General features: G+C 36.3%; 1 protein-coding gene across 1 annotated transcript in view; it reads right to left on the bottom strand.

Moving 5' to 3' along the window:
- The window catches only part of LOC102985031 (A disintegrin and metallopeptidase domain 3-like), a 103,458-nt gene that overhangs the window by 16,886 nt on the left and 58,901 nt on the right, over positions 1-27,671 (bottom strand). The window contains exons 12-16 of the mRNA XM_024131373.3: positions 22,633-22,819; positions 12,246-12,344; positions 9,304-9,499; positions 8,715-8,805; positions 6,766-6,958 (exon numbers count right to left, since the gene is read on the bottom strand). Of these exons, the coding sequence (XP_023987141.1) occupies positions 6,766-6,958; positions 8,715-8,805; positions 9,304-9,499; positions 12,246-12,344; positions 22,633-22,819 (766 nt within the window). The remainder of the gene's footprint in view (positions 1-6,765; positions 6,959-8,714; positions 8,806-9,303; positions 9,500-12,245; positions 12,345-22,632; positions 22,820-27,671) is intronic.

Genomic DNA, 27,671 nt, shown 5'->3' with positions numbered 1-27,671 from the left:
ATCAGCTTGTTCACTAACTGAAAGTGCTCTGATAAAGCCAGCAAGGATAACGAAATGTTGGACAAACCAGCATTACCCGTCCACAAAACTATTTTCATTCTAGTGTTGTTAACATTGTCATTGAGGCAATACCAGTCATACTTCCCTGGCTTGTTTTTAGGAGAAAAATAAGCCAGGAAATTTAAGAACCATGCTTCTGATATAATTTCTTTCAACTAAACAGATCGATTTGTAGTTGGCTCTTTTGTAATGACAGGAAAAGCAAAAGACACTATGAAAATACTTAGCCTTGGTCAGTGGTTGGGACAGTGTTTTGAATATTAACTAACACATAAGATTTCCCTCTTTAAAAAAGAAACACTAATAGCGGCCCAGAAGAAATCACATCACAGTTCAAAAAAAAAAATCCTTGATATAACTATAAAAATATTTCCTGAGGAGAAAAACTTGGGTTATGTAAGCATGTTTTCACACAGTTCTGTGTATAAGAATGGGTAAGGAAAAGACAGTTAATTTTATTCATTCAGTCATTGATTAGCTTATCTATTTTTGGACAATTACATGCCCCAGACATTTTTCTTCAAGTTTGAAATGATTATGTTAAGAAGATATGCTTAATACCACTCACCTACTTATATGAGCTACAATCAGTTTGATAAACTCCTGTTCTGTCTTCTAAATAAATAATTCAAAGAAGCCTGCTATCACAACCAATATTGAGCAAACTTGCATTGCATTATTCACTTAATATATTACAGTATTAAATTCAGGAGTATAACATTTATAATTTTTATCATAATTGACAAGGAAGACATACTCTTCTTTATGTTGATAGGTAAGAAATAAAATCTCTTTTTCTCTCTTATCTATCAATTGATAGACTGATTTTTATAAAGGACCCACATTTGATGAGAAGGTGGTAAAGAAGCCTTTACTTTCTAACCTCTCTGAAAACAACTGAACACTGTAGAATAACAAATGAACATAGAGTATATCCTTGATGACTTTTTAAAACAAGCACAGAATGATTCCAATTCAAATTCACAGACTTGGCACCCACAATAGCCCCCCTTTTCCCAATAAATGAGAGTAAAGGAAAATCAGAAAGAGACAATTAGAAGAGAGTAAAGGACTTCCTGGGATTTTGAAATAAAATGAAGGTCACTGTTGGATGAGATGAAGTGAGAAATCAACCACCGGGAACACAGTGGCAAAGGGGAGAGCCTAGGTGATCAGCCTTACACTGCTTTAGAGGAGCTGCAGCCTCAGAGTCCTAAGGAAAAACAGGAAGAAGAGCTGAAAGGGCAAGATGGGAAAGGGTGGCTGAAATGTGGAACTATCAATGGAAGTCTGCGCACAAAACCACAGAACGAGTTAGCTCTCAGTATCTGCTACTCACCTCCCCCTTTCTCTCAGTTACAGAACACAGTCAACACAACACTTTATCCCAAGGGAGACGATTTAGAAGAGTATTTTGTTTCATAAAGCAATTGAATTAATGGTAATTACAGAATACGGGCTTGTCCAGTGGTCTCTCCTCTAGAATTGGTACTCTCCGATTAAACTACTGGAAAGTACCACGGCCTAAAAGCCAGTTTCCAAAATAGAGACTGTCATATTATTAGAGCAGGGTGGGGGGACACAGGCCAAATGGCAGGAAACCATACATCTTGTAAACAGCGGGAACCCACAGGCAGACAAAAGAAAAGCAGAAACCTCCAGACAGACAGGAAACCACACATTTCGGGGTGATAAATGTCCTGGAAGCAGACAAAGAAAGGCGGGAAAAAGCAGGAATCTCTGGCATCTCAATGAAACCTGTTGTCATTAGGCCTTCATTACAATAAAATTAGATAAGAAGTTCCCATTATGCACTGACTCCATGACACTTCCAATCAAGGCTAAATAAGGACGAAAATTCCTCCTACCCTCGGGAAGGTGGAGCTGGGATAAAAATCAGGAAATTTTGACCCTAAACCCCTCCCTCTCCAATGAATATTCCACCCCCTTCATTTCTACGCCCCACATAACTGGCTCGCCAAAAAACTAAGGGCAGCTACTCACCTGAGCCTGCCGGCTCTCCCCTTGAGAGCATACTATTGCTTACATAAATCCTTGTTTTGCTTTCTTGACTTCCCTATCTTGTCTCTGAATTCTTCCTGTGATGAGACAAGAACCTACTCCCTGGTAACAATGTGACAAACTTCAGTCGCATAGAGAGAGCTGCCAATTAGAATTTTTATTAAAAATGGTGTGGGATCAAAAAGTCACTGCCAGCTTAAAGCTCCTCCAGACCAAGCAGGAAAAGTCAAGGTCTTTGTTTTTCCTTCCCTTCCCTTCCTTTCCCGTCCCCCCTTTCTTTTTCCTTTTCCCTCCATGGGGACATTGCCCAGTCGGGCATGGGCTAATGACTGGACTTTCCCAGGCAGAGAATCTTGCAGGAGAAATGGATAAACTGTAATGCTTTTAAGTGGTCAAACAGGGCTGGTGTGAGAAAGCAGAGGTCTTTAAAATAAATGGCTCATTTTTCCACAGGACATTTGCTGAATTTAAATGTTATGTGGGATGATAGAAGGCTAGTTACCTAGCGTAGCAATTTTCTGTTAGTATTTGTATGTCTAGTGCCCATGTGGTTTTATTCCAAATGTTACTGTAATTGTGTTTATCCAGTATATAAGATGCTGCTTCACTCTCACTAATTCTAAGATTAGATTTCATTGTCGTTAGTTTTCAGAAATTTTATTATGCTGTATCTTACTGGATTTCACTGGGTTCATTCTATATCATGTACTTTCAGCTTCTTGCATCTGTGGGTTTATGCCTTTTGAAAACCTTCCAAGCATTATTTCCTCAAATACTTTTCCATCCTTTAGTTCTTTCTCTTATTTTTCTAGGATATTAGAATGGCTATTATCATAAAGACAAGGAATAATAAGTGTTGGCTTAGAATTGGAGTAAAGGGAACACTTGTCCCTGTTTGTGGGAATGTAAATTGGTGTAGCCACTATGAAAAACAGTATAGAGGTTTGTCAAAAAGTTAAAAATGGAACTACCACATGACCCAGCAATTCCACTTGTAGGTATTTATCTGAAGAAAATGAAAACACTAACTCAAAAATATATCTGCAGGGCTTCCCTGGTGGCGCAGTGGTTGAGAGTCCGCCTGCCGATGCAGGGGACACGGGTTCGTGCCCCGGTCCGGGAAGATCCCACATGCTGCGGAGAGGCTAGGCCCGTGAGCCATGGCCGCTGAGCCTGTGCGTCCGGAGCCTGTGCTCCGAAATGGGAGAGGGCACAACAGTGAGAGGGCCCGCGTACAGCAAAAAGAAAACAAAAAAACAACAAACAAACAAACTGCATCTTAATGTTCATTTAAGCAATACTTCAAAGAGCCAAGATGTAGAAGCAACTAAAGTGTCCACCAGTGGATGAATAAAGAAGGAAAATATAGTATATATACACAACGGAATATTTTTCTGACATAAAAAAATGAAATCTTGCTAGTTGTGACAACATGGATGGACCTTGAGGGCATTATGCTAAATGAAATAAGTCAGACAGAGAAATATAAATACTGTATAATCTGACTTATATGTGGAATCCTAAGAATAATAAAAACAAAAAAACCCAAGCTCACAGATACAGAGTACAGATTGGTGGTTGCCAGGGGTGGGATTTGGGAGGTTAGGCACAAACTTCAAGTTATAAAAATAAATAAGTCATGGGGATGTATGGTGCAGTATGGTGATTACAGTTACTAATACTGTACTCTGTATTTGAAACTTGGTAAGAGTAAATCTTAAATTTCTCATCATAAGAAAAAAATTATAGCTACATACAGTGACAGATATTAATTAGACTTGTGGTGACCATTTTGAAATATATACAAGTATGAATCATTATGATGTATATGTGAAGCTAGTGTAATGTTATATTTCAATAATATAGAAAAATATAGTAACAAATAGTAATAAATTTCAAAAATAGACAAAAAGATGTGATAATATATTTGACTTCTTACACATTTCTAAATCACTCTCCAGGAAGTATGTGCTAATTTATACTTGGTTTAGGATGATAATAAGTTGTGCTTCTCACCATCAATTATTATTTTCAATTCCTAACTGATTAGATGAACACAGTTGTTGGATATTCATTTTTATTTCACCAACTTAGAAGCTCCCTGATCTCAGTGTTCCAAGTTTCTACAGAGTTCAATCTCCAGCCACACTACTCTCCTTAGTGGAAGTTGTGAGTAGAACTAAAAGTTCCATCTCTCTAATCAGTTGGTCTTTCTGGTAACCAGCACCATCCTGAAGCCATCTAGATGCCCCACGCTGTTACTCCATTAGCATAAATTCATTTTGGTTAGAAGGGGCTCATTATGAATAACAACAAAAAAATTATTATCAGTCAGGAAATTCCAAGGGGTTTAGGATCTTTGTGACAGAAACCAGGGGCAAAGACAAAATTATTTTTTTGGTGTTATGCCACGTATAGAAGCCATTAGAGTGCTTTTTCTCTAATTAATGAATGATTAAATTAGTTAATAAATTTATTTATTTACTTTGCCATACTTTAGTAAACATTTTGGCACTTTTTTTTTTTACAGTGACATTATTTTCCAAGTGTATCTTTTATTTTTTTAACTTCTTTATTTGAGTTTAATTGCTTTACAATGGTGTGTTAGTTTCTGCTGTATAACAAAGTGAATCAGCTATACATATACATATATATCCATATCTCCTCCCTCTTGCGTCTCCCTCCCATCCTCCCTATCACCCCGCCTCTAGGTGGTCACAAAGCACCGAGCTGATATCCCTGTGCTATGCGGCTGCTTCCCACTAGCTATCTATTTTACGTTTGGTGGTGTATATATGTCCATGCCACTCGCTCACTTCATCCCAGTTTACCCTTCCCCCTCCTCGTGTCCTCAAGTCCATTCTCTACATCTGCGTCTCTATTCCTGTCCTGCCCCTTAGGGTCTTCAGAACCTTTTTTTTTTTTTTTTTCTTTTTAAGATTCCATATATATGTGTTAGCATACAATATTTGTTTTTCTCTTTCTGACTTACTTCACTCTGTATGACAAACTCAAGGTCCATCCACCTCACTACAAGTAACTCAATTTTATTTCTTTTTATGGCTGAGTAATTTTCCATTGTATATATGAGCCACATCTTCTTTGCCCATTCATCTGTCGATGGACACTTAAGTTCCTTCCATGTCCTGGCTATTGTAAATAGAGCTGCAATGAACATTGTGTTACATGATTCTTTTGGAATTATGGTTTTCTCAAGGTATATGCCCAGTAATGGGATTGCTGGGTGGTATGGTAGTTCTATATTTAGTTTTTTAAGGAACCTCCATACTGTTCTCCATAGTGGCTGTATCAATTTACATTCCCACCAACAGTGCAAGAGGGTTCCCTTTTCTCCACACCCTCTCCAGCATTTATTGTTTGTAGATTTTTTGATGATGGCCATTCTGACTGGTGTGAGGTGATACCTCATTGTAGTTTTGATTTGCATTTCTCTAACGATTAGTTCTAGGAGGTGGGTCAAAAAGGATCTTGCTGTGATTTATGTCATAGAGTGTTCTGCCTATGTTTTCCTCTAACAGTTCTATAGTGTCTGGCCTTACATTTAGGTCTTTAATACATTTTAAGTTTATTTTTGTGTATGGTGTTAGGGAGTGTTCTAATTTCATTCTTTTACATGTAGCTGTCCAGTTTTCCCAGCACCACTCATTGAACAGGCTGTCTTTTCTCCATTGTTTATTCCTGCCTCCTTTATCAAAGAAAAGGTGACCATATGTGAGTGGGTTTATCTCTGGGCTTTCTATCCTGTTCCATTGATCTATATTTCTGGTTTTGTGGCACTTTATTTTAAATGATCTTCAAAGGGATGGCATATTACTTTATAATGTAGTCAGCACCAGTATGTTACTTTGTGAATACTTCATTATTTTTATGTGAGAATATCTTTTCCCATTCTGAGATAAGTTTGCTATTCACTTCCATTTTTCTCTTATTTTTTCTTTTCTTAAAATATTATACCTCCATTTAAATTATTTAAATTTAAATGTGAGATAACTGTGTACTGTTTTACATTAGTCAACTAAATTTTCAATGGTACTAGTTTAAAATCATCTATTATGTTTCTTCAAATGTTTAACAAAAAGAAAAACAAATAAAGCTTAAACTCTGTTTTATTCTTGTGTCTTGAGAAAGGGCAAATTGTTAACAAGTATATTGTGCTTTTGGAGAAAGAATTAGGGCAGTAGGCTAATGAGCAAATAAATATTTTACTTTTATTACAATCAAATTAATTCTCTTTGTTGTTCTTATTATTCAGGTTTTTCTGACCTGCTTTTGGGGTGTATTATTTGATTCTTTTCTCTTCCTTGTTTTACACAAATTATTGCAGAACAGATGCTGGCCTAACAAAGAGGTTAAGTAAGATATTCAAGTATCTTACTTGAGTAAAACAACTCAACTCTCTTACTTGAGAAAACAACTTTAAATATCTATGGTAAAATTCATAATGAAAAATGACAAAAAGTAAAGCAAGTGTTCCTTTGATCAATAGAAATTTTGACCTTTAAGGCTTAAGATCATGACACAGTAGCCAAAATTGGTAACAATTACAAATTAAAAATCTTAAGTGCGCTCTCTCTCTCTCTCTCTCTCTCTCATACACAAACACATATACACAGACACTAAGACACTCACACACCATGTATAGAATCAAGAATTTGTGTTTACCTTATTTGGACCACACATAGTGCCATTCTTTACATAGGTATAATCGTCTAGGAAGGTTATTGGTGTCGAATTTCTTAGATGTGCACTTAGACACACAATGCCTCCAAGGAAAGTATACTGAGTATCAAAATTTTTAAATGGCACTACTTCTGTACGTGTCCAGAGACAAACTAACTTTCCACAATAGATATCCCTGTAATATAAGACAGAAAAATTTACCCATATGTCACTTAGCGACACAATACATTGTTTAAATAACAGTTCAAAACATGAGGATAATTCACAATGTTATTCAGAGCATAACACCAAAGCTATTCAGAACATACACCATCTTACTGGTGTGAGGTGATACCTCATTGAAGTTTTGATTTGCATTTCTCTAATGATTAGTGATGTTGAGCATCCTTTCATGTGTTTGTTGGCAATCTGTATACCTTCTTTGGAGAAATGTCTATTTAGGTCTTCTGCCCATTTTTGGATTGGGTTATTTGTTTTTTTGATATTGAGCTGCATGAGCTGCTTGTAAATTTTGGAGATTAATCCTTTGTCAGTTGCTTCATTTGCAAATATTTTCTCCCATTTGGAGGGTTCTCTTTTCATCTTATCTTTTCCTTTGCTGTGGAAAAGCTTTTAAGTTTCATTAAGTCCCATTTGTTTCTTTTTGTTTTTATTTCCATTTCTCTAGGAGGTGGGTCAAAAAGGATCTTGCTGTGATTTATGTCATAGAATTTTCTGCCTATATTTTCCTCTACGAGTTTTATAGTGCCTGGCCTTACATTTAGGTCTTTAATACATTTTGAGTTTATTTTTGTATATGGTGTTAGGGAGTGTTCTAATTTCATTCTTTTACATGTAGCTGTCCAGCTTTCCCAGCACCACTTATTGAAAAGGCTGTCTTCTCCATTGTATATTCTTGCCTCCTTTATCAAAAATAAGGTGACAATATCACCTCACACCAGTCAAAATGGCCATCTGCAAAAAATCTACAAACAATAAATGCTGGAGAGGGTGTGGAGAAAAGGGAACCCTCTTGCACTGTTGGTGGGAATGTAAATTGATACAGCCACTATGGAGAACAATATGGAGATTCCTTAAAAAACTAAAAATAGAACTACCATACGACCCAGCAATCCCACTATGGGGCATACACCCTGAGAAAACCATAAATCCCAAAGAGTCAGGTACCACAGTGTTCACTGCAGCTCTATTTACAATAGCCAGGACATGGAAGCAACCTAAGTGTCCATCGACAGATGAATGGATAAAGAAGATGTGGCACATATATACAATGGAATATTACTCAGCCATAAAAAGAAATGCAATTGAGTTATTTGTAGTGAGGTGGATGGACCTAGGGTCTGTCATACGGAGTGAAGTAAGTCAGAAAGAGAAAAACAAATACCGTATGCTAACACACATATATAGAATCTTAAAAAAAAAAATGGTTCTGAAGACCCTAAGGGGCAGGACAGGAATAAAGATGCAGACATAGAGAGTGGACTTAAGGACACAGGGAGGGGGAAGGGTAAGCTGGGACGAAGTGAGAGAGTGGCATGGACATATATACACCACCAAATGTAAAATAGATAGCTAGTGGGAAGCAACCGCGTAGCACAGGGAGATCAGCTCGGTGCTTTGTGACCACCTAGAGGAGTGGGATAGGGAGGATGGGAGGAGATGCAAGAGGGAGGAGATATGGGGATATATGTATATGTATAGCTGATTCACTTTGTTATACAGCAGAAACTAACCCACCATTGTAAAGCAATTATACTCCAATAAAGATGTTTAAAAAAAATTAAAAACAAAATACACCATCTTACGAAGTGCACCATATAAATTTATCTTTGTATACTATATTCATCTCTCATTTGTATTAAGTTATTCTTTGCAGTACATACACATACACATAGTGTATTTGGAAAATGTATATTTTTCTAAATACACACCGATAATTACAAAAACGACCATAACAGTTTCCAAAGTCATCTGTATGCATATTCACTTCTTGTGAACATAGAGCAGAAGCCCCCTTCGAAACTGAAAATATAAATAAAGTTTCAATTACTCATCTTAAAAAAAAACATTAAAAATTAAAAGCGTGGTAAATTTATACAAAGACATTTAGACAACAAAGCCCATCCAGTGTCATCTATTATAAATATTTGGTGCCATCTACTGGCTATATATGAAGGAGAAACACTTAACTAAAAACTACCTACTCGAGAATAGAAATTGTTATTATCGTCCAGAAATGATTAAGAAGTAAAACAATCATTTGCTCACTTATCTGTAATTCTAATAGTCTACTCCATTTCCACCAATGACCTGAAACTTGACTAATATCCTATTCTTTTTGTCTCGTACTTACTAGATCTATTTTACCTCCTGACATAGGTCAAAGATGCTTTGTTTTGCAATTTTATCTCCAAATTTAGATTTAAGCAATAATTATTATTATGGCTATAGGGTGCATTACTGACTTAAGAAACAAATATAGTTTAAAAATAAACCTCAGAAAATAAATACAACCATTACATTTTCCAAACAACTCCGCACACTGTTTATCTGTATCTTGGCATACTCCTTGATAGCAAAAGGCAGTTTTATTATTGCACAGTTCTAAATCAGCAGATTTCATATCAGGTACACAAAACTCAGCTATCCCATTGCAAAATTCTGGAAAATCACACATATCCGTGCTTTTCCTACATACATGTCCTCTTTCAGCTATCTGTGAGACAAAGAAAACCAAATATTTGTTTTTAAAGTAGTAAAACAACATATACAAATTTAAATAAGAGGATTGTATTTGTAACTATCATTTCCATTATTAATACATTTGTAAGTAAAGTTAAATTATGAATTTACTTAAACGTTCTGGTGGAATAGATCGGAAAGAAGCCAAATGTCCATCAGTGGATAAACAAATTGTCATATGGACAATGGACTATGTTCAGCCACATAAAGGAATAGAGTACTGGTTTATGCTACAAGGTGATTGAAACTTCAAAACACTGTATTTAGTGAAGAAAACCAGACACAAAGGTCACACATTGTATGGTTCTACCTATATGAAAAGTCCAGAGTAGGTAAATCCACAGAGGCAGAATGCAGATGGCTGGTTGCCAGGGACTGAGGGGGAAGGGAGAAAGGAAGGCAAGTGCGTAATGGGTCGGGGTCTCCTGTTCGGATGAGGAACCTGCTATGGAACCAGGTTGAGGTGGTTGCACAACATTGTGAACGCACTAAATGCTACTGAATTGTTCACTTGAAAACGGTTAATTCTTTATTGTGTGATTTGCACTTCAATTTAAAACAATGGCTCTGGTGAAAGTTCTCATAGTTAAAAGGCTCTGGTTATCCTGAATATTTACCTCAAGATAAATAGAAAATATCTGATATAAAACTACATGTATTTGTTTTCCAGCTTCTGATTCTTGGGGACTAATTAGTTGCACTCCTGAAATATTTTAACTAACTCAGATGCCCGTCTTTGCCATGTTTCTAAAATGTTTCTTAATGGACATCTTTATCCTTTTTGCATTTCAAGTAATTTTCCTTTCAGGACTAACTCCACTTCCACGATGAGGAGTTTATAAATCACATGAAACTGCTGCTGACTCAGGATGATTATCGGAACACTTCTCCCTAGACACAGTGGTGGGAATTTAACTTAGAATGTAGTGGTGGGTCAGGGTTTCTGCCACTACCAGGGGTGGAGATGGATGTTGGGAAACAGAGGATCCCCCTGCTCTTCTGAAACATCACACACTATGGACTAGAAAAGCCAGGAACTGCAATGAGCTATCTGTACTGCCTACAGGAAAAGCTTGTTTGAGAACTGCCAACAAAAAGGCAAGGATGGCCAACAGATGTAGAATAAGAATCCTGTTGCTCCTGTTCCAAACAAAGATTCACCTGAGCACAAAGCTAGACTGACTCATGCCTTACTTAAGCTTCATAAGTGTTTCTTTGTTATTCTTTGCTTGGCTGTTCATCAAGATACAACTGACCCATAATAGCTGGTGTTATGCAGTACCAATCACAGTTTCTTAAATTTCATATAGGAATGTCTGGGTACTGGCTAAAAACATATTAATCACTGTTATGTGTCAGAAAAACAGCTGGTTAAACTATTGGTCTTCCATGTCTTTGCACTTGGACTTGTGTCCATCTAAAATGAAAATTTACAAGAAAAACACTGGATCAGATCACTAAATTGCAGACAAAAGTCAGTGGAAACTAGCCTAACTGAAAGTGGACAGAGAAGAAAATAGAAAGCCGTTTAAGCTTATGGCCACCCGTAAGAGAGCAGAGTGTAAGGCCCCTGTGAACCTTTAAATGACAGCAAAAGCCAAATTCTATGCTATAATACATAATAAAATTAATGTGAACTAACAGAGTACATTTAGCTGTTACCCTGAAGCCCTCCCTAGTAACTTATACTATGAATTTTCGATCGACCAAATGTAGCAATTACCTCTGTTGTAAAGAATTATCCTTTGAGATGTAGGTAGAGGGCAATGGACTGTTTAGTAAAGTCTGACTGCTCAGTCCCACTGATTTGGAGACAAAGACTAAGATGAGAGCTCTGGTGAAGGAAAGGGCAGCAAGGTTTATTGCTAAGAAGTGGAAACCCTAGGCTGGCCTCTACATTCATGTACCTTGAAACAAATGACCACTGACTTTACAAACTAGCCCACTGAGTGAAAAAGAACACACATAGAGCAAAGTAAAATGATGTTAGGAGAGATTTCATGGACAAAGAAAAAACAAACTTGGCAGCAAAACCTCTCATTAATCAGTCTTTATGTTTGTCATAGACCCCTGAAAGTGACACAAAAAAGGTGAGTCGCTTCAATGAAGCAATCCCTAGAACAGAGATTTTACCCAGTCTCCTATCAGATGTGGATATGAAGGAAAATTGAATGGAAAACTTCCCAAGGGAAGTCAAGGATTCAGTCAGTCACTTCCAGGGTCTTGTCAAAGCTAATCTTCACTATTAGATTTGCTACATATTGCTCACTATTCTATATGGATTTCTTTTCTGCTACTTTCAAAATGAGGGATTTTTATTATTATTGTCTGTTTATTCAAATATTGCATGTCAAGTGTGTGTTGGGTGGCTTATTCATAATTTTGTCATAAGTCGTTCAATCATGCAGAGCTACATTCAGGCACGACCAAGAGGAACTCATAGCACCCAAATTATCTGGAATTGTTATTAAATGCAATAACAGGATGGGTCTTGTGTAGAGACTGAAACAATACAGTAAGAGGCAGCACTACGAAAGAGGTTGAAAAAGATCTAAGGACCTTCTCTCAGTTCTGAAATCAACTGTGTATGAATCGAGTACATAAAGTAATATAATTTGAAACATGAGTAAAAATAAAAGCGAAAAAAAAAGCTACAAAACACACCCACAAGAACGCAAAAATTTCATGAAAGAAAATAAGGCAATATTTTGAAAACTTACCTGACAAGTTTTTCTGTCACAGCATGGTCCTGTACCACACTCTGCATCTCCAATCAGAGAACATGTTACAGCATCACAGCATTTTTTATGAGAGCATTGCTAAAAAGCAAACGCAATCAATTTAAATAAAGGGAATTTTCAATCAAATAAATAATTTTATTTATTGTCATAATATACTAAAGTATGTCTCTAAGTTAATTACAATCACAGTATAATTTTTACTTCTGTATTTATTTTTAACACCACTTAATATATATATCTAAACAATATATTTTGATATAGAAAAAAGATGGCAATGAAATTATTCACGATTCCATGCTCAAGAATTTGAACTGTTAAAAATGTAATGCAATTTATTTCAATCTTTGTGTTCATAAATATAGGAATTGTAAATTTTGAGATTTTTTTTCACTTACTACATCATAAGTAGTTATCCATCTTATCAAGTCTCTTCAAGATATTCTGTGAATATATAATAATTTTTGGATGTGACAAAATAGAGGTTTCTAAATTACAACAGCATATTATTGTTGTAAATGACATTTCAAAGAAATTTTTTGTCATTTTTTTAGCTCTAAGATTGTATATGAAAGATTGATTCTAGAAGTTATTAGGTTAAAGAATTTAAAAATATTAAAGGCTCTTCATAATATAGACGATTTCCTTCTTTCTATATAGTTATCTATTCAGTGTAAGAGTGATGTTAAACAAGACTGATAATATTTTAAAATAAGTAAAGTGGATGGGCACAAATTACTAAGTGTTTATATGTGTTTCAATTTTATTAGTTTTATTATTAATGTGCTGAACATTTTACATATCTGCACAATCTGGTTTATTTTATACTTTTATGCATACTTTTTGTTGAAGTATTCTTCTGTTTATTTCCTTTATTTGTAAGCACTTTTATATTAATGATGTTAACCCCTAGCCACTAATACATTTTACAGTGTTTTACAATTTGTCATGCAATTTATTTCTATTTTGGCAGGTATTTTTTTTTTAATTTTTTTGTTATTATGATATTGTGAAATCTGACAACTGCCAAGTTTCTTTGGGATTTGTTCTAAAAGTTTATGTATAAAACTTTCCTCCACCCTAACCCCAGTAAATATGTGAAGGTACAGTGTGTGTGTAAAAGTTTTGTGTTATATATATACATATATGTGTGTATATATGCATTTTTATTTGACATTAAATATTTCGAATAGTATGTTGCAAAAGTAACTATAATAATGTATCTTTTCCCCCAAAAATTAAATTACCAGTTGTGTTTATAGAATAATAATTTATTCCTGATATTTTATTATACCTGGATACTCATATAATGTCCTATATAAAATTAAATATAATGTCTTCAATTACATTAACTGCATATTATTAAAGTATATCCCAAATTCTATTACTATATAACACTTTGTAATATTTACAGGAATCAGATGATATTCTTTTTTTTAATTTTCATGTTTCATTATTAAGAAGAATGTGTTATGCTTCACAATATAAATATTTTAATGAAAACTATCAAGAGAATTTAGTGAAGATGGGAGATTAAACACACAGTAAACATTAACATTGGGGAAAATAAAACAAAAATCAATGACGTGAAAGGGAAATCTCTAAAACCTAGAATCAAAGAGAAAGCCTACTACAGTGCAGAACATATTAGGACAGTACTCAATGTGTAATGGAAACCTAGACTAAATACCAGGCTTAGAAATTGGCCTTTTATGACATGTAGTTTAAAAATGGAATTCCATCATGGGACTGGAAGCAAGGACTTTGTATAATAGGTAACTGTGGTTTATCATTGAGAAATTTGAGAAATCAAAGAACATTCTTTTACTCCTAGTTGTCCAAACATTTTATCAAATGTTTCTTCAATATTTAATATCTTGTAATTTTTATCTCTTTGTTACTTTAATGATATATGTTGAAAAATACTGAAACATTTTTCTATTTCTGGAATAAACACCATAAGCATACTCTTTTTCAGATATTTATTGGTTATTGGATAATTTTGACTTAGGCATTTTGCAGGTATTTTCCAAAATATAAACCAGTCATTCAAAGTAATGCTAAGCTGACTACAGGAGGAATCAACAACTTTCATTATTTAATTTTATTTCTATATACTTGCCAAGTGCACTGAAAATTGAATTATTTTTTAAAAAATATGCAATTTACAATAATATTAAAAAACATGAACTACTTAGGGTTAAATTTAAGTAATTACAGACACCTAAATAAATGGAACAATAGACCATGTTCATGGTTTGAAAATCACATTATGTATACTATTCAATTCTCCATAAATTCATCTTTAGATTTTTTAAAAAATTTCAAGAGTTTTTTTTTTTAGGGGGTGGGTAGAAATGGAAAAGTTGATTTAAAATTTTATATAGAAATATAAAGACCTAAAATAGCCAAATCTATCTTGAGAAAGAAGTAACCAAACATGAAGATACATTTTACCTGATTTTGTGCATTAGGATAAGGAGACCTGGTATTGGATAGATACGTAGAATATTGGAACACAAAGTATGTCATGAATTGTTTTTCAGTAAAATGTACCAAGGTAATTCAATGGGGGAAGGACAGTCTCTTCAACAAATGGGTCTAGAACAATTGGATATCTTTATGGAGAAAAATATACCTTGATCCTTAACTTACAAAGTGCCACAAATTACTCAAAATGGATCATACACATACACATAAAAACTAAAATTTGTAGACTTCTAGAAGAACATTTACAAGGAAGCTTCACAAATTTAGGATAGATAGGCTACAAGTAGCATAATACATCAAAGAAGAAAATTATAAACTGGACTTCCTCAAATTAAAAACTTTGCCTCTTTGAAAGATGTCATTAAGAAAACACAAAGCTAAGCCACATACTGGGAGAAAACCTGGCAAAGGCTTGTATATAGTTTATATTAAGAATTCCTGTAAGTATATAATAAAAAGGCAAACAACCCCATTAAACTTTGCAAAAATATTTGAACAGACATTTTAAAAAGGAAACATCTGAATACCCAATAATCACATGAAATACTGTCCCATATAACTCGTCATCAGGAAAATACAAACTAAAACTGCAATGAGATACCAGCACAAACTGAAATGACTAAAATAAAAAAGACTGGCAGTAACAAAAGTGATGAGGATTCAGAACAACTGCCCCTGTTATACATAGATGGATGGAATGCACAATATTACAACCATTTTGGAAAGCATTTTGACACTTTGTTATAAACTTAACAGTACAATGAATGTGTTGTGACAGAAATTAGAAGTTTAGATATTTATGGGATTGACTTGGATGAGGTAAGGGAAAACTGTCTGTGGTAATGTAAACGTTCTATATATTTTACACATTTAATCAGGTGTAGCATCACTCAAATTCAAAAACTCAGCAAGTCAGCAAGAAAATATAAATAAGTATAATGAAGGCCACCTAGACACATCATGAGTCTCTGTGCAGACAAGAAAAGACAAGGTCACAATGCCTTTGTGGATATAAAGGCAGATGGGTCCTATGGATCATCTGGCCAGGTATGGTATGCAGAAGCAGAGCTGTTCAGTAAAGTCTTCAGTGACAGTGAGGGCAAATGGTTTTTGACCACTGTTGTTGAGACTCCTGAAAGGTTCCATCAGTGGGAAGTGGTGGTCTTGCAATACGAAGCAAAGTTTATTGTGCTTGCTGTTCACCCATCTATACTTTCAAGAAAATAAAAACTACTTCCCTTCTGCTGGTGGCCATAACTATAGATAGAAAAATCCCTGTGATCAAGACCGGTTTAGTCACTCCAAAATTTACTGAGATATGTTCTTACAATGAGCAAGAAAAGAAAGAAATTAGAGATATGCTTAGGCAAAAGCCTGATTAAGTCATAAAGTCTCATCCAAATAGCACATTATGGATTGATGTAAGTTTTGTTGGATATGAAGGCTTCAACGTCACTCAGTCACTTTCAGAACCAACCTCATGCTCTAAGCACCACTGGTCAATGAACACACTGTCTAATGACATGGATGTGGAGAAAGAGAATGTAAAGACCTATTGGGGCTTACTGCAGTAGGTCTTGTTCAAAGATAATCTGAGGCATATTAAAACTTTTAAGAGTTTATTTGAGCAAAAATTGATTCAAATTGGGCAGTATCCAATTTAACAGTTAGAAAGAAGCTCCACGGGACTTCCCTGGTGGTCCAGTGGTTAAGACTCCATGCTTCCATTGCAGGGGGCACAGGTTTGATCCCTGGTCAGGGGACTAAGATCCTGCATGCCACATGGCAAGGCCAGAAAAGAAAAAAAAGTAAAAAAAAAAAAAAAAAAAGAAGAAAAGAAAGAAACTCGGAAGAGCTGTAAAATATGGAAGACTTTTATAGGCAGAAGGGAGTGGGAACAAGGAAGTTATACTGGCAAAAAGGTGGGCTGATTATTGCAAAGTTACTTTCCTTTAGGGGATGGCAGGGGTCTATCAGGCAGATTACCTAACTAGTGCTGGCCAGATGATTCCTGATTGACTGGTTTAAGATTCCATTTCTGGAAGAGCCAAAAGTGTAGTTAAGGTAAATCTCTCAGTTTGGTGATGTTAGGTTTAGCATAAGGGACTCCATTTTGGACCTGGTGTCTTGTTTTCGGTTTTTTTGTTTATTTTGTTTCTTTTAACAGTCTTTACAGCTATAATAAAACAGTGGCCTATCCAAGATGAATTCTCATTTTCCAACACATACCCTTGAAATCCAGTGGGGCAAGCTACCTCTTCCCTTAGGTCCACTGTGACGCCATCTTGGATTTTAAATGAAGACTTGAGAGTGCCCAGATGATGAAATAGTGACCCAAATCAGATTAACCAGTTCATCCACATAGTGCAAACAGGCTATCAGAGACAACTGAACGTATTCTTGTATGGCAGGAATAATCTCTGAAAAACTATTTAGGAACTGGACAATAAACTACCCAGAATGGACACCTTGGCAAAAGCTAAATGTAATTTCCTGCAGGTCAAGGGACAGAAAAATCAGTGGTTCAAGTCTGAGTCATATGTTCATGTAGACATGGATATTAGGCCAGAGAGAATCTAATGAGGAAATTGTTTGTCTGCCCTTCGGAGAAATTCTCTCTCACTACTGGGCTACAGAATAGCCATGGTACTTTAAGGTTTGGGCTGTGAACAGGAATTATTCCTGGACACCATGTATTTACTATTGGCAGACTATCCTGTCTGACATGATACCATTTGATGGGCATTCACCCGAAACGTTTGGTACCCACTCTGTACACAGATCTTACCTCCTTCGACAATAAACAGGACAAGAATAAAGGGTTTCATCCACATGAAATGAAAGCCATATATACTGGTCAAGACGGGTTGGAGAAGTGATGGTAACCAAGTTGTCAAGCCTTTCATCTATCCTGAGCACAGGCCATTATAGTACCAGGAAGTCCCCAGGGGTGAGGTTGAAAGAATATTCTTACTAGATTTGGAAATGCTCTCAAATCATATACATTTCTGGTGGGTTCTTTAGGGCTAACACATACCCAAACAGTCATAAATAATAGATTTATGCTGAATAGATGATGGGGATAGATATTCTACATAAGTGTAACAGTTCTCTTGATTTTAAGGGATGTTCTCAATGTGGAAATGCTAGGATTAAGACAGTGGAAGTAAGGGTGAGTATATGACTGGAAGCCACATAGCTATCCTGGCCCATCTAGATCGTTATTGTGAAGCGGCACAAGATACAGTGGGAAGGAGAGGGGGAGAAAGGAATAGGAAGGGGAAAGGGAGCTGGTCAGAAGATCACTGTCTTGATCAAGGAGACAGCATATGCAGGGATACTCAAGAAAATCTGTCATCTTATAATAGCCCTGCCTGGCCAGTAAAAGGTGGCTTATATAAGCTAAACATGGCAGTGGCTCCAATAGCAATGGCAGTTCCAGATATGATGCGCAGTTACAGACCGAAGGCACTTGGTGTGTGGTAGTGGAAATTATAGTAAAATCTTTCTTCAGTATCTCACTAGACTCAAAAGATCAAAATCAGCTTGTAAGTTCAGATATTGAAAACAATTTATAACACATCTATGTGTTCTGAGACACTTGCAATCCACTTATAATCCAAGACTGGGCTCCAAAACAAGACCTAGTGTTTCCGGCACTTGGGACCAAGGAAAACAGGCAAATGTGTCTTTTCCACCAGTTACAGTCAAGTGAGAAAAGGAAATCCAGGGCACACAGCCCACGGCAATGGACACGGCCAGTCCTCACAAATACAGCATATTGGCCCCTAATGTACTCTCGAGGGTATTGTTTGACATTGACTGCAATGGACACCTTTCCAGATATGACACAGCAATTCCTCTGCACAGCGGACATGAATCATACTAATCAAATACTTCTAAATGGATGATATTTACACATCTAGTCAGACAATGGTGCCACCTTGAAAGCCAAGGATACTCAGTACTGTGCAGTTAGCTGGGGCAGGCCATGGACGTTCTATGATCCACATCACGCACAAGCAGCTACAAGTAACTTTATAGCCAGTCAAATTTTCTGCAAACGTGTATTCTGAGCTTATTAAACAATGAACTAACCTGGCCATTCGTTTGTTTTACGCCTTTTAAATATTTTTGTTCTTTTGTTAGTCTTTATCATTGGATAAATTTGTTCTCAGTTCTCAGATGTGATGTATGTTGGTGATAAACTAAGAACTGCCTATACTCCTAAAGCATTTCAAGGTTGTAAAATGTTGCAAACGAGGAAAAAAAAAGTACTGTCCGGCTAGAGGAAGTCACAGGTAATTAGAGCCTTACATTATAGTACTGAGGTTTAAACAGAAGTGGAAACCATTGTTCCCAGAGTGATTAACAAATCAACAATAATTAAAAAATTTTTTGCCACTACTGGCCTTTACCATATAGCACTGGATACTGCTAGCACTTTTCACTAGCAGTAAAGACTTCCATTCTGGGAAGCTGACGAAGTTCATTTCAATTTCATTAGGCAAGACTTAGAGCACAGCTTTACTCTCCTCCCCACAATAATATGTCATCTCAGGATTATACCAAGTCTGAAACAGTATTATACCAATGTGAAATATTATTGAATGTATAGGTATTCTGTCAAAATCATAACACTTTTATAACGGTCTGCAACTGAGAAAATTTGCATCCCATGCTACTTAAGCATATATGACTAAAGACAGACTCTACAATCCAAATAATCCATCTATACTGACCTACAAAACAAGCAGTTACATTTCAATGGGGTAGATGGAGCTCAGCCACAAGAATCACTGAATGCAGTCCAGGATGAAAGGGAAAAAAAACCCGGCCACTGGGCACTGTAACTGATTAGGACCCCCTGCAACCCCAGGCATCTCTGATCACTTACATAGCCGATTTCATCCAATGGCCCTAAATTTCCTGATAGTCACTGGCGCCTGGAATTTGGAACTAATGAACTTTATCCCATGGTTCAGCGAAGAACTTTTCCTGGGAAAGTTCCACTATAAACAGCTTGGCCTCTGACACTGGTAAAGTCCACAAACAGGAAGGTGTACACCCATAAGAAACAGAAATAGCCCACCTACTCCTTTACCTAAACTACTAGGTCACTGAAGGTCCTCTCTAGAAGACTTGTCTCATGCTGAAAAAACTTAGTTTACTGAAGAATCAGCATACATCCTAGCCTTCCAGCATATTGGTGATAAATTCCTGATAATTCATACAAGTGAATGAGAATGAAATGACAGACAAATTTGTAAAAGACATGAAAAGACCATTCAACCACAGGAAAACCCAAAGTAAGTAAGATATCCTCAAAGTTATATATACATGTATACCTCATGACACAGCACATTCACTTGTTGGTACACATACACCCTAGTGAAACTCAGGCACATGTGCAGCAGAAAACGTGCAAAAAAATTCATAAATAAATGAGTCTTTACAGTCACAAACTGAAATAAACTTAAGTTTTCATTTCATAAATAATGCATAAATAAACTGAAATTTTCATAAACTCAATACTAAAATCAATGAAAACAACTGGAATATAGCTACATTCAAAAGTTGATGGATGTTCCAAGTACAATACTGGGTGAAAGACCAAGTTACAAATGACATCAATCATATGATTGCCAATTATATAATAGTAGAACACAGTTAATCAAACTATATTGTATAAAGATGGGAAAATAGGAGGTAAAACTAAAACTTTGATGACAAGAAAGTACTGAAATGATACCTTTAAATTCTAAATGATGATTGGAAAAAGGAGGCATATTGAGAGTGGACACACAAAGAAATTCTTTGGCAGAGGTAAGGATTGTTTTGACCTTAATGCAAAGTATTCAGGTGCTTGTTAAGTATCTATGTATTACACTCTTCATCCATATTTCCTGTATATATTTCATCATATATATTATATATCACAGTGAAATAATGGAATGGTATAAATATTTACTGCTAAACAAAAGGGGGCAGAGTTTACTATAGAGAGAACTGTACTAAAATATATTTTAAAGAAAATTATAATTAAATGGGAGATTATTTCTGAAGGAAACTTCGACATACAAAAACACTGATAGGGCTTCCCTGGTGGCGCAGAGGTTGAGAGTCCGCCTGCCGATGCAGGGGACACGGAGAGGCCACAACAGTGAGAGGCCCGCGTACCCCCCCCCCCCCCCCACACACACACACACAATACTGATAAAAAGGAATGGAAGGTAAAATAAAGCAACTATTTTCTGAATAAATTATTCATAGTACTTTCTAATGTAAAGAAATGAAATATTTTACAAGAGTATTTTACAAGAAAGTTAATTGGGTTGTAAACACTGTGATGTGGGAAGAAGGTGGCCCAGATAGGGTTAAACCTTAAACATCTATGGTAAAAATACAAAGATAATCACACTAAAAGAAAATAAACAGTACATATAGACTAAATCACTAAAAGAAATACTGGAAGAAAGGAAAACAAAATAAACAGATTCAACAAAAATTCAATTAAGAACAAATGTAGCAAATTGAATATAGAAAATATAAAATTTTTGAGACAACTAAAATTATAAAAATATGCAATCTAGAGGAGCATAAGAAAATTAAATGTAATGAGGTATCCTGGAAAAGATCCTGGGACAGAAAAAGGCCATTAGGTAAAAACAAAGGAAATCTGAATAAACTATGGACTTTAGTTAATTTAAAAATATGTAAAAATATTAATCACAATAATATTTGAGATAATCTTATAAATCAAAGACAGATTGAATAATAAATTACAACCTAAGGTAAATACTGAACTTAATAGTAAAGAAAACCTAAATGAGAATAGAGAAATATCAGGGAAATACTAATTTAAGGAAGCTAGTGTGTGCATAGATATAGACATAAAATATGTATACAGATATACAGATATATACCAGATCAAGTGGACATTAAAACAGAAATCAACATTAGAAAGAAAGAGATTCAGTATTTGAAGGTAAAGTATTAAATTTCTAGGAAGGTACAACAATTGTAAATAAATTTACACCATTTATAAAAGAGATACAAAATATATAAAATATGAATTGAGTAAATGATAATGAGAATTAGGCAAATCCAATTGTATAGTTGGAGAAATCAATATTATTTCTCAAGTGCTGAGAGTTCAGGCAAACAAAATTAGTAAAAATATACGGAAGATTTGAGTCATTCACTTAAACATTATAATGCAATCAGATTATACAGATTTTAGCTCCTAACAATTAGAGCTTACATCTCAGCAAGCAAATAGGAAACATTAAAATAATCACCACACAGGAGTATATGAAGGCAACAACAACAAAATGCCATGATTAGCTATCTTACCAAGCACAAATGAAAAACAAAATGACAAATAGCAAAAAGCTAAATATAACAACAAACCAAGGATTGTGATTAATCCAATTCTGTGAAACCAAGTTAAAATAAATGAGGCTCTATACATGCAAGAACTGAAATTAGGAGATGAGGAGGTGAACAACAGCACACATTTGATAACTCAGTGATCCAATTCAGTCACTTTGGAGGAATTCAGGGATGATTTAGGTGATAATTACACTACTGTTGGAACTGATGTTTATGATACAGAAAGGTGGGTAATGTTTACACAGCAAGGAAAATCTATTCTTTAACCACACTGCACTTACCCCACACTTAAATTCTTCAGATGTTTCAAATTCAGGATGAGCCAGTTATCACATGCCTTATATCTCCCCATCTTAGCTATTTGATAAAATGGTGCAACATTAAAAAAAAAAGTCCTCCCACTTATATCACAACTATATTTATAAGACTACATGATGAACACAGAAACAAATCTTTAGATAAGCTATTAATGTTTCTCACCAACCTCTGGCCCACCACAATCACATTGCTCTGGCGGTTCCAAAACTCCATTGCCACAAACTGAAACTCTTCCTTGTGGAACCACTTTTGAAACCGTTCGATTCTGAAGACATTCAAATTCAGGCTGTGAAGCTGCATGTTTGAATTCATCCATGCTGCAACTGCTAAAAAACTTTACACCACGGGAACGTCTAAAATTAAATTATATTCCTCAGTTAAAAGGAATAAAATCAGTATCAAAGTAATACTCCTTCAATAACATACTATGAATTCTGTACTACTTCACTTAGAGAATAGCCAAAATGGGAGAGTGCTTTATTCTTAATACAATTTGTAATGCAAGAATAAGTTTGTTTCTATTATAATTCAATATAACAGACATCTAATAAGTAGAGGATGTTAATGTTACATGATTTAGAATATATTAAACAAAACAGTGCTTGGCACACAAAAAGCTCTGTTTAAGTATGTCTCACTATTTATTATTTTCATTATTATTGACAACACCATCATAATTATAATAATTATTATAAAAAGCACTAATTATTAAGAAAATGAAACATACTAGGAATAATATGGAAAAATGAAGGAATAAACAATGGTGGACTGTGTTAATTAAAAGTCAGAATTATTTGTACTTTGGTAACAAAATTAATTAATTAAAATATCTCAACACTGAGTATATAGAATGTATAAACCCTAGATTCTTTTTATTTTGATATTTCTATATTTCTAAGTGCACTGTTTAATGGGTTTTTGTTTAAATTTGTAACAATCTCTATGAGATTAGAGAAATGATACAAAAGTACAAAAACCAAATTTTGTTTCCTGAAATGGTTGAGTAAGTTGCCAACGGGAGATCCTGGTTACTCTAAATATTTTAATGTATAACTCTTACATAGAAATGAATTCTCTGAAATCACACCTTCAATATCAGGAAATAATGATACAGTGCTAAAATCTAATCCTCACGTCATATTCAAATTTCCCCTTCATCACAGTATTGGCACTTTATAGCAAAAGGATCCAGTTCAACATCAACCACTGCATTTAGTTCTCATGTCTCCTTAGCTTAGTTGATTACATTTTTTGTTGAATTTCATGACATTGAAAAGTTTTATAATTACAGGCTGATTATTTGGTAAAATGTCCCTCAATCTGGGTTTATGAAATGTTTCCCCATAGTTAGACTGAGGTTATGCATCTTGGCAACCTCATCACAGAAGTGTTGCTGACTCTGTCTGCTCCATTGCATCCTAACAGACAGCACATGATTTCAACCTGTTATATTTTGGTAAAAGTCACTTTGATCAGTTGGTTAAGGTGTGTCTGCCAGTCTTCACTCTAACATTTCTTTCCTTCCTTATCACTTAATAATTATTTGGAGAGAAGTTTTATGTAAAATCTCATTTCTAATCACATTTTCAATTCATTCATGTATTTACATGAATATGGAATCATATCTTCCTATTACACTCAGTGGGTTATAATCCATTACAAACATTACAAATGACTTTCAAATTGTCCTAGATTTGCCTATGGGGAGCTCCTTTCAAACTGCTTTGTGTCCCTGTGACAAATCTCCATAATTCTTTGAACGCTTCCTTATACTCTGACACAAATGTTCCAGGCTTGTTTGCTTTTGTCTGTCTGAGCCCTGGAATCAGGTATATGATGTCTCCAACTTTGTTCTTCTTTCTCAAGATTGCTATGGCTATTCAGGGTCTTTTGCTATCAAGAACTGCCTGTTTGTTATAGCTCCATGAAACCCAGGAATACAAGCTCCCCTGTCACTAGGGCTACATGATCAACAGGTGTCTCCAAGGCAGCAGCCACAAAAAATAGTGCACCAGGCACCTGTAGAAGCTCCTCTATGGAAGATACTGGCACTCTAGGGTACAGCAGATAGAGAGTGCAGTGATAGCACTCACCCTCTGTGGTCTCTGGAAAGGATCACAGTCAGCTGTTGGATTTGTGTTTAACTAGAAACCTGACTCTCATGCAGCAATTATGAAGGTAAGCTAAAAGACTTCTTTCACAGAAAGACTGCAATTCTGGTTCTAGGGTCTGTTTGCTGTGCCATGCAGGTGGCAAACAGCTGAAACACTTTCTCCGTGGGTTACCATCCTGTGGTACCCACAAGCGTTAAGTCCTGCTGACCACCCGAGCCAGGTGGTCTACACAGGTTCCCTGGCAGCAACAACAAAATTCAGGGTGCCAGACAAGGTAGTAAGGTCCTTTCTGAGAGACGCCAAGGAGCTGGAGCAAGGAAGGGGGAGGGTGAACAGTTATGCCCACTGGCCTCTGCTTGTTGAGAGAATCACCGTTGGCCCCAAGATGTGAGCCAAACAGGAAGCATGCCCCTCAGGCAAAAGCTCCTGGACAAGTAAATGGGCCGCTTTCACAGAAAATCTGGGGTGTGTTTCAGTCTGCTACCTGTGCAGTGCCCTGGGGTGACAGCGCGCCACGAACTACCTCTCCAATCGTTACTGTTACAGTCCCAGGGGACCCAGGAACGCAAGTCCCTCTGGGCACCAGAGCCAGGCCATCAGCGGGTGTCTCCTGAGCAGAAGCCTGTACAAACTCCCCTCCTGGAGATACTGGTTCTCTGGAACATGGCAGACGGAGGCCCTGAAGATAGTTCCCATCCTCCAAGGCCTCTGAAGAAGGTTACAGCATGACTTTAGACATGGGCTTCATTAGAAGCCTGCCCGTCAGGCCACAGCTAGGAAGATAAGCTAATAGGCCTCTTTCACAGAAAGATTGGGTTCCTAGGACTGTGGCCTCTTGCTGCGACCTGGGGGTTGGAGCTGTTTAAGAAATCTTGTTCCTTTGTTGACAGTGTTGTGGGACCTGTGAGCTTAAACCCAGGTGGCCGCCAGAGCCCAGTGATCTAGAGGTGCCAACCTGTGGGTGGCAACCGCAAAAACTGGGGTGCCAGGGGACGGTACAAGCTCCTTTCCAGGAGAATCCAGCAAGCTGTAGCGAGGTAGAGGGAGAGCACAAAGATGGCATCCACCAGCCTCCATCCCCAGAGAGTAGGGCTTAGCAGGCTTCTAGATGTGTGTTCAATTAGATGCCTGACCTTCCAGCCAACACATTAATATGAGAAAATAAGCCTCTTTGGCATAAAGACTGAGTGCCTCTCAATAGGCCACAGAGGTGGCAAGTGAGTTCAAGAGTTTTAAGATCCCTTTCTCAGTTCACTATAGCCTTATTTGGCTCATATGTGCAAGTCCAATTGTCTTTCACAGCTAGATGTTTGGGGGGTCGTCTCTCAGTTGCAGGTCTTACCGGTTAGGGTGTCCAATAAGTGTTCAAATCCTTCACCCTTCAGAGAGAATCTCTAGGTTTGAGTTCCCTCCAGATTGTGGGTCACCTTGCTAGGGGTAGGAATTATGGTGAGATTGGTTCTTAGCCTTTCCTACCCTCTTCGATGTGGGTTTCTTCTCGTTTGCCCTCTGTGTAGGCGTTTTGAGCAAGCTTTTTGGTTTTTTCTGAGGAAATTGTTCTGTGCGTAGCCACAGAGTTGGCTTGTCTGAGGGCGGACAGAAGTTCAAGTTCTTCCTAACTCACCACCTTGAACCAGAACCCTTATAAATAATTCTTGACATCTCTCTTCCTCTCAGTCTTATGAAACTGCTGTAGATTATTATGAGAATCATTATTGACCAAATACTGTTGCCAAAGTGCTCCAGGTCTCTGCTCAAAACCTGCCAACGCACACATTTAGCAGGAGTTAACCTAAATCTTTAAGGTAAAAGGGTCCAGAGATAAGAAAGGAAGCTACAAACAAACAAACAGATGGAACCAGCTGGGACCAAGATGGCGAGGAATCTGACCTCCAACAGACCCTGAGTCTCATTATACACTGATTTTACTATATTAGTTTATTAAATGACACACCTACCAGTGCCCATAAATGGACATTAAGGAACAAAAAGAATTAATAAAAGGGGGCACCCCACTCCCTCAAAATAGCCCTGCCTCTGCCCTTGTAGACTAATGCATACGCCTTCCCATCATTAGCCTCACCCTTCCTACCTTTGTCCTTACTCTTTAAAAGTAAATCCCTCTCACCACATGGGTGAGAAGTTGATCTGTGAACTTAGTTCCTGCTTCTCCATTCCTTGCCCACTGAGGAAAGCTTGTGCTGTGTTGATGGATCTCAGCTTCAGTTTCGTTACTCTGCTGCTTGAATAAAACAAAAAAAGAACTCTCCCCTGCCCAGGCAGAGAGCCTAGGGTCTACAGGACTTAATTCAGTAACAATATTACTACATTGCTGTTCTTTCTGATATATTTAACATTCATATTACAAAATATATTATATTATCCGTACTGCTTAAATCAATTAAAATGTGTTTTTTTAAATTTATCATAAAATCCCAATTTCCACATCATGATTGCTTGCTCAGGCTCTTTCTTACATTTCCTATTACCTCCTGGACTTCTTCCTCTGACTCACGGTTCCTTAGCCTCTTTGTATTTTACTTTCCTTTTTTTTTTTTTTTTTTTAATGTCTATGCCTTTAACATTCTTCCTTATAGTTTCAGCCATTTCTTTTGTTTCTTTGTTTTATCCCTCCCCAAGCCCCCTTTTCCAGTCTTTTGAGCTCTTAAAATTTTTTGCTATCCAAGTATCACTTCACTTGCTTTCCCTGAAAAGGTTTCAACAAGTTCTTCACATGACCAGATTTATTTCTTCTCTTTCAGGTCCTAACATAAGTTTTGCCTCATAGAAAACTTCCTAGACCACTTTATCAGAAAGTTTCTCCTCCCCATGTATTCCCTATTTATTTCCCTGCTGGCACTTATCAAAAGCTGTTTAAATCTTATTTATTCTTACTTCAACTTTTTAAGTTTTTGCCCTGATGGACTAATATAAGGTATATAGCTTTTTTCTATCTCGCTAATCATTTATATGACAAACACAATACTTGTGACACAGTACATACTTAAAAATTTTTTTGATAGAATGAATGAATTTCACCTCAAGATTCTAGCGCTCCACACAAAGTCATCATCAATGACTCGATACTATA

This window comes from Physeter macrocephalus, chromosome 20 (genome assembly GCF_002837175.3).
Source record: "Physeter macrocephalus isolate SW-GA chromosome 20, ASM283717v5, whole genome shotgun sequence".
NCBI lineage: Eukaryota > Metazoa > Chordata > Mammalia > Artiodactyla > Physeteridae > Physeter > Physeter macrocephalus.
This window is presented reverse-complemented; position numbering and strand designations above follow the sequence as displayed.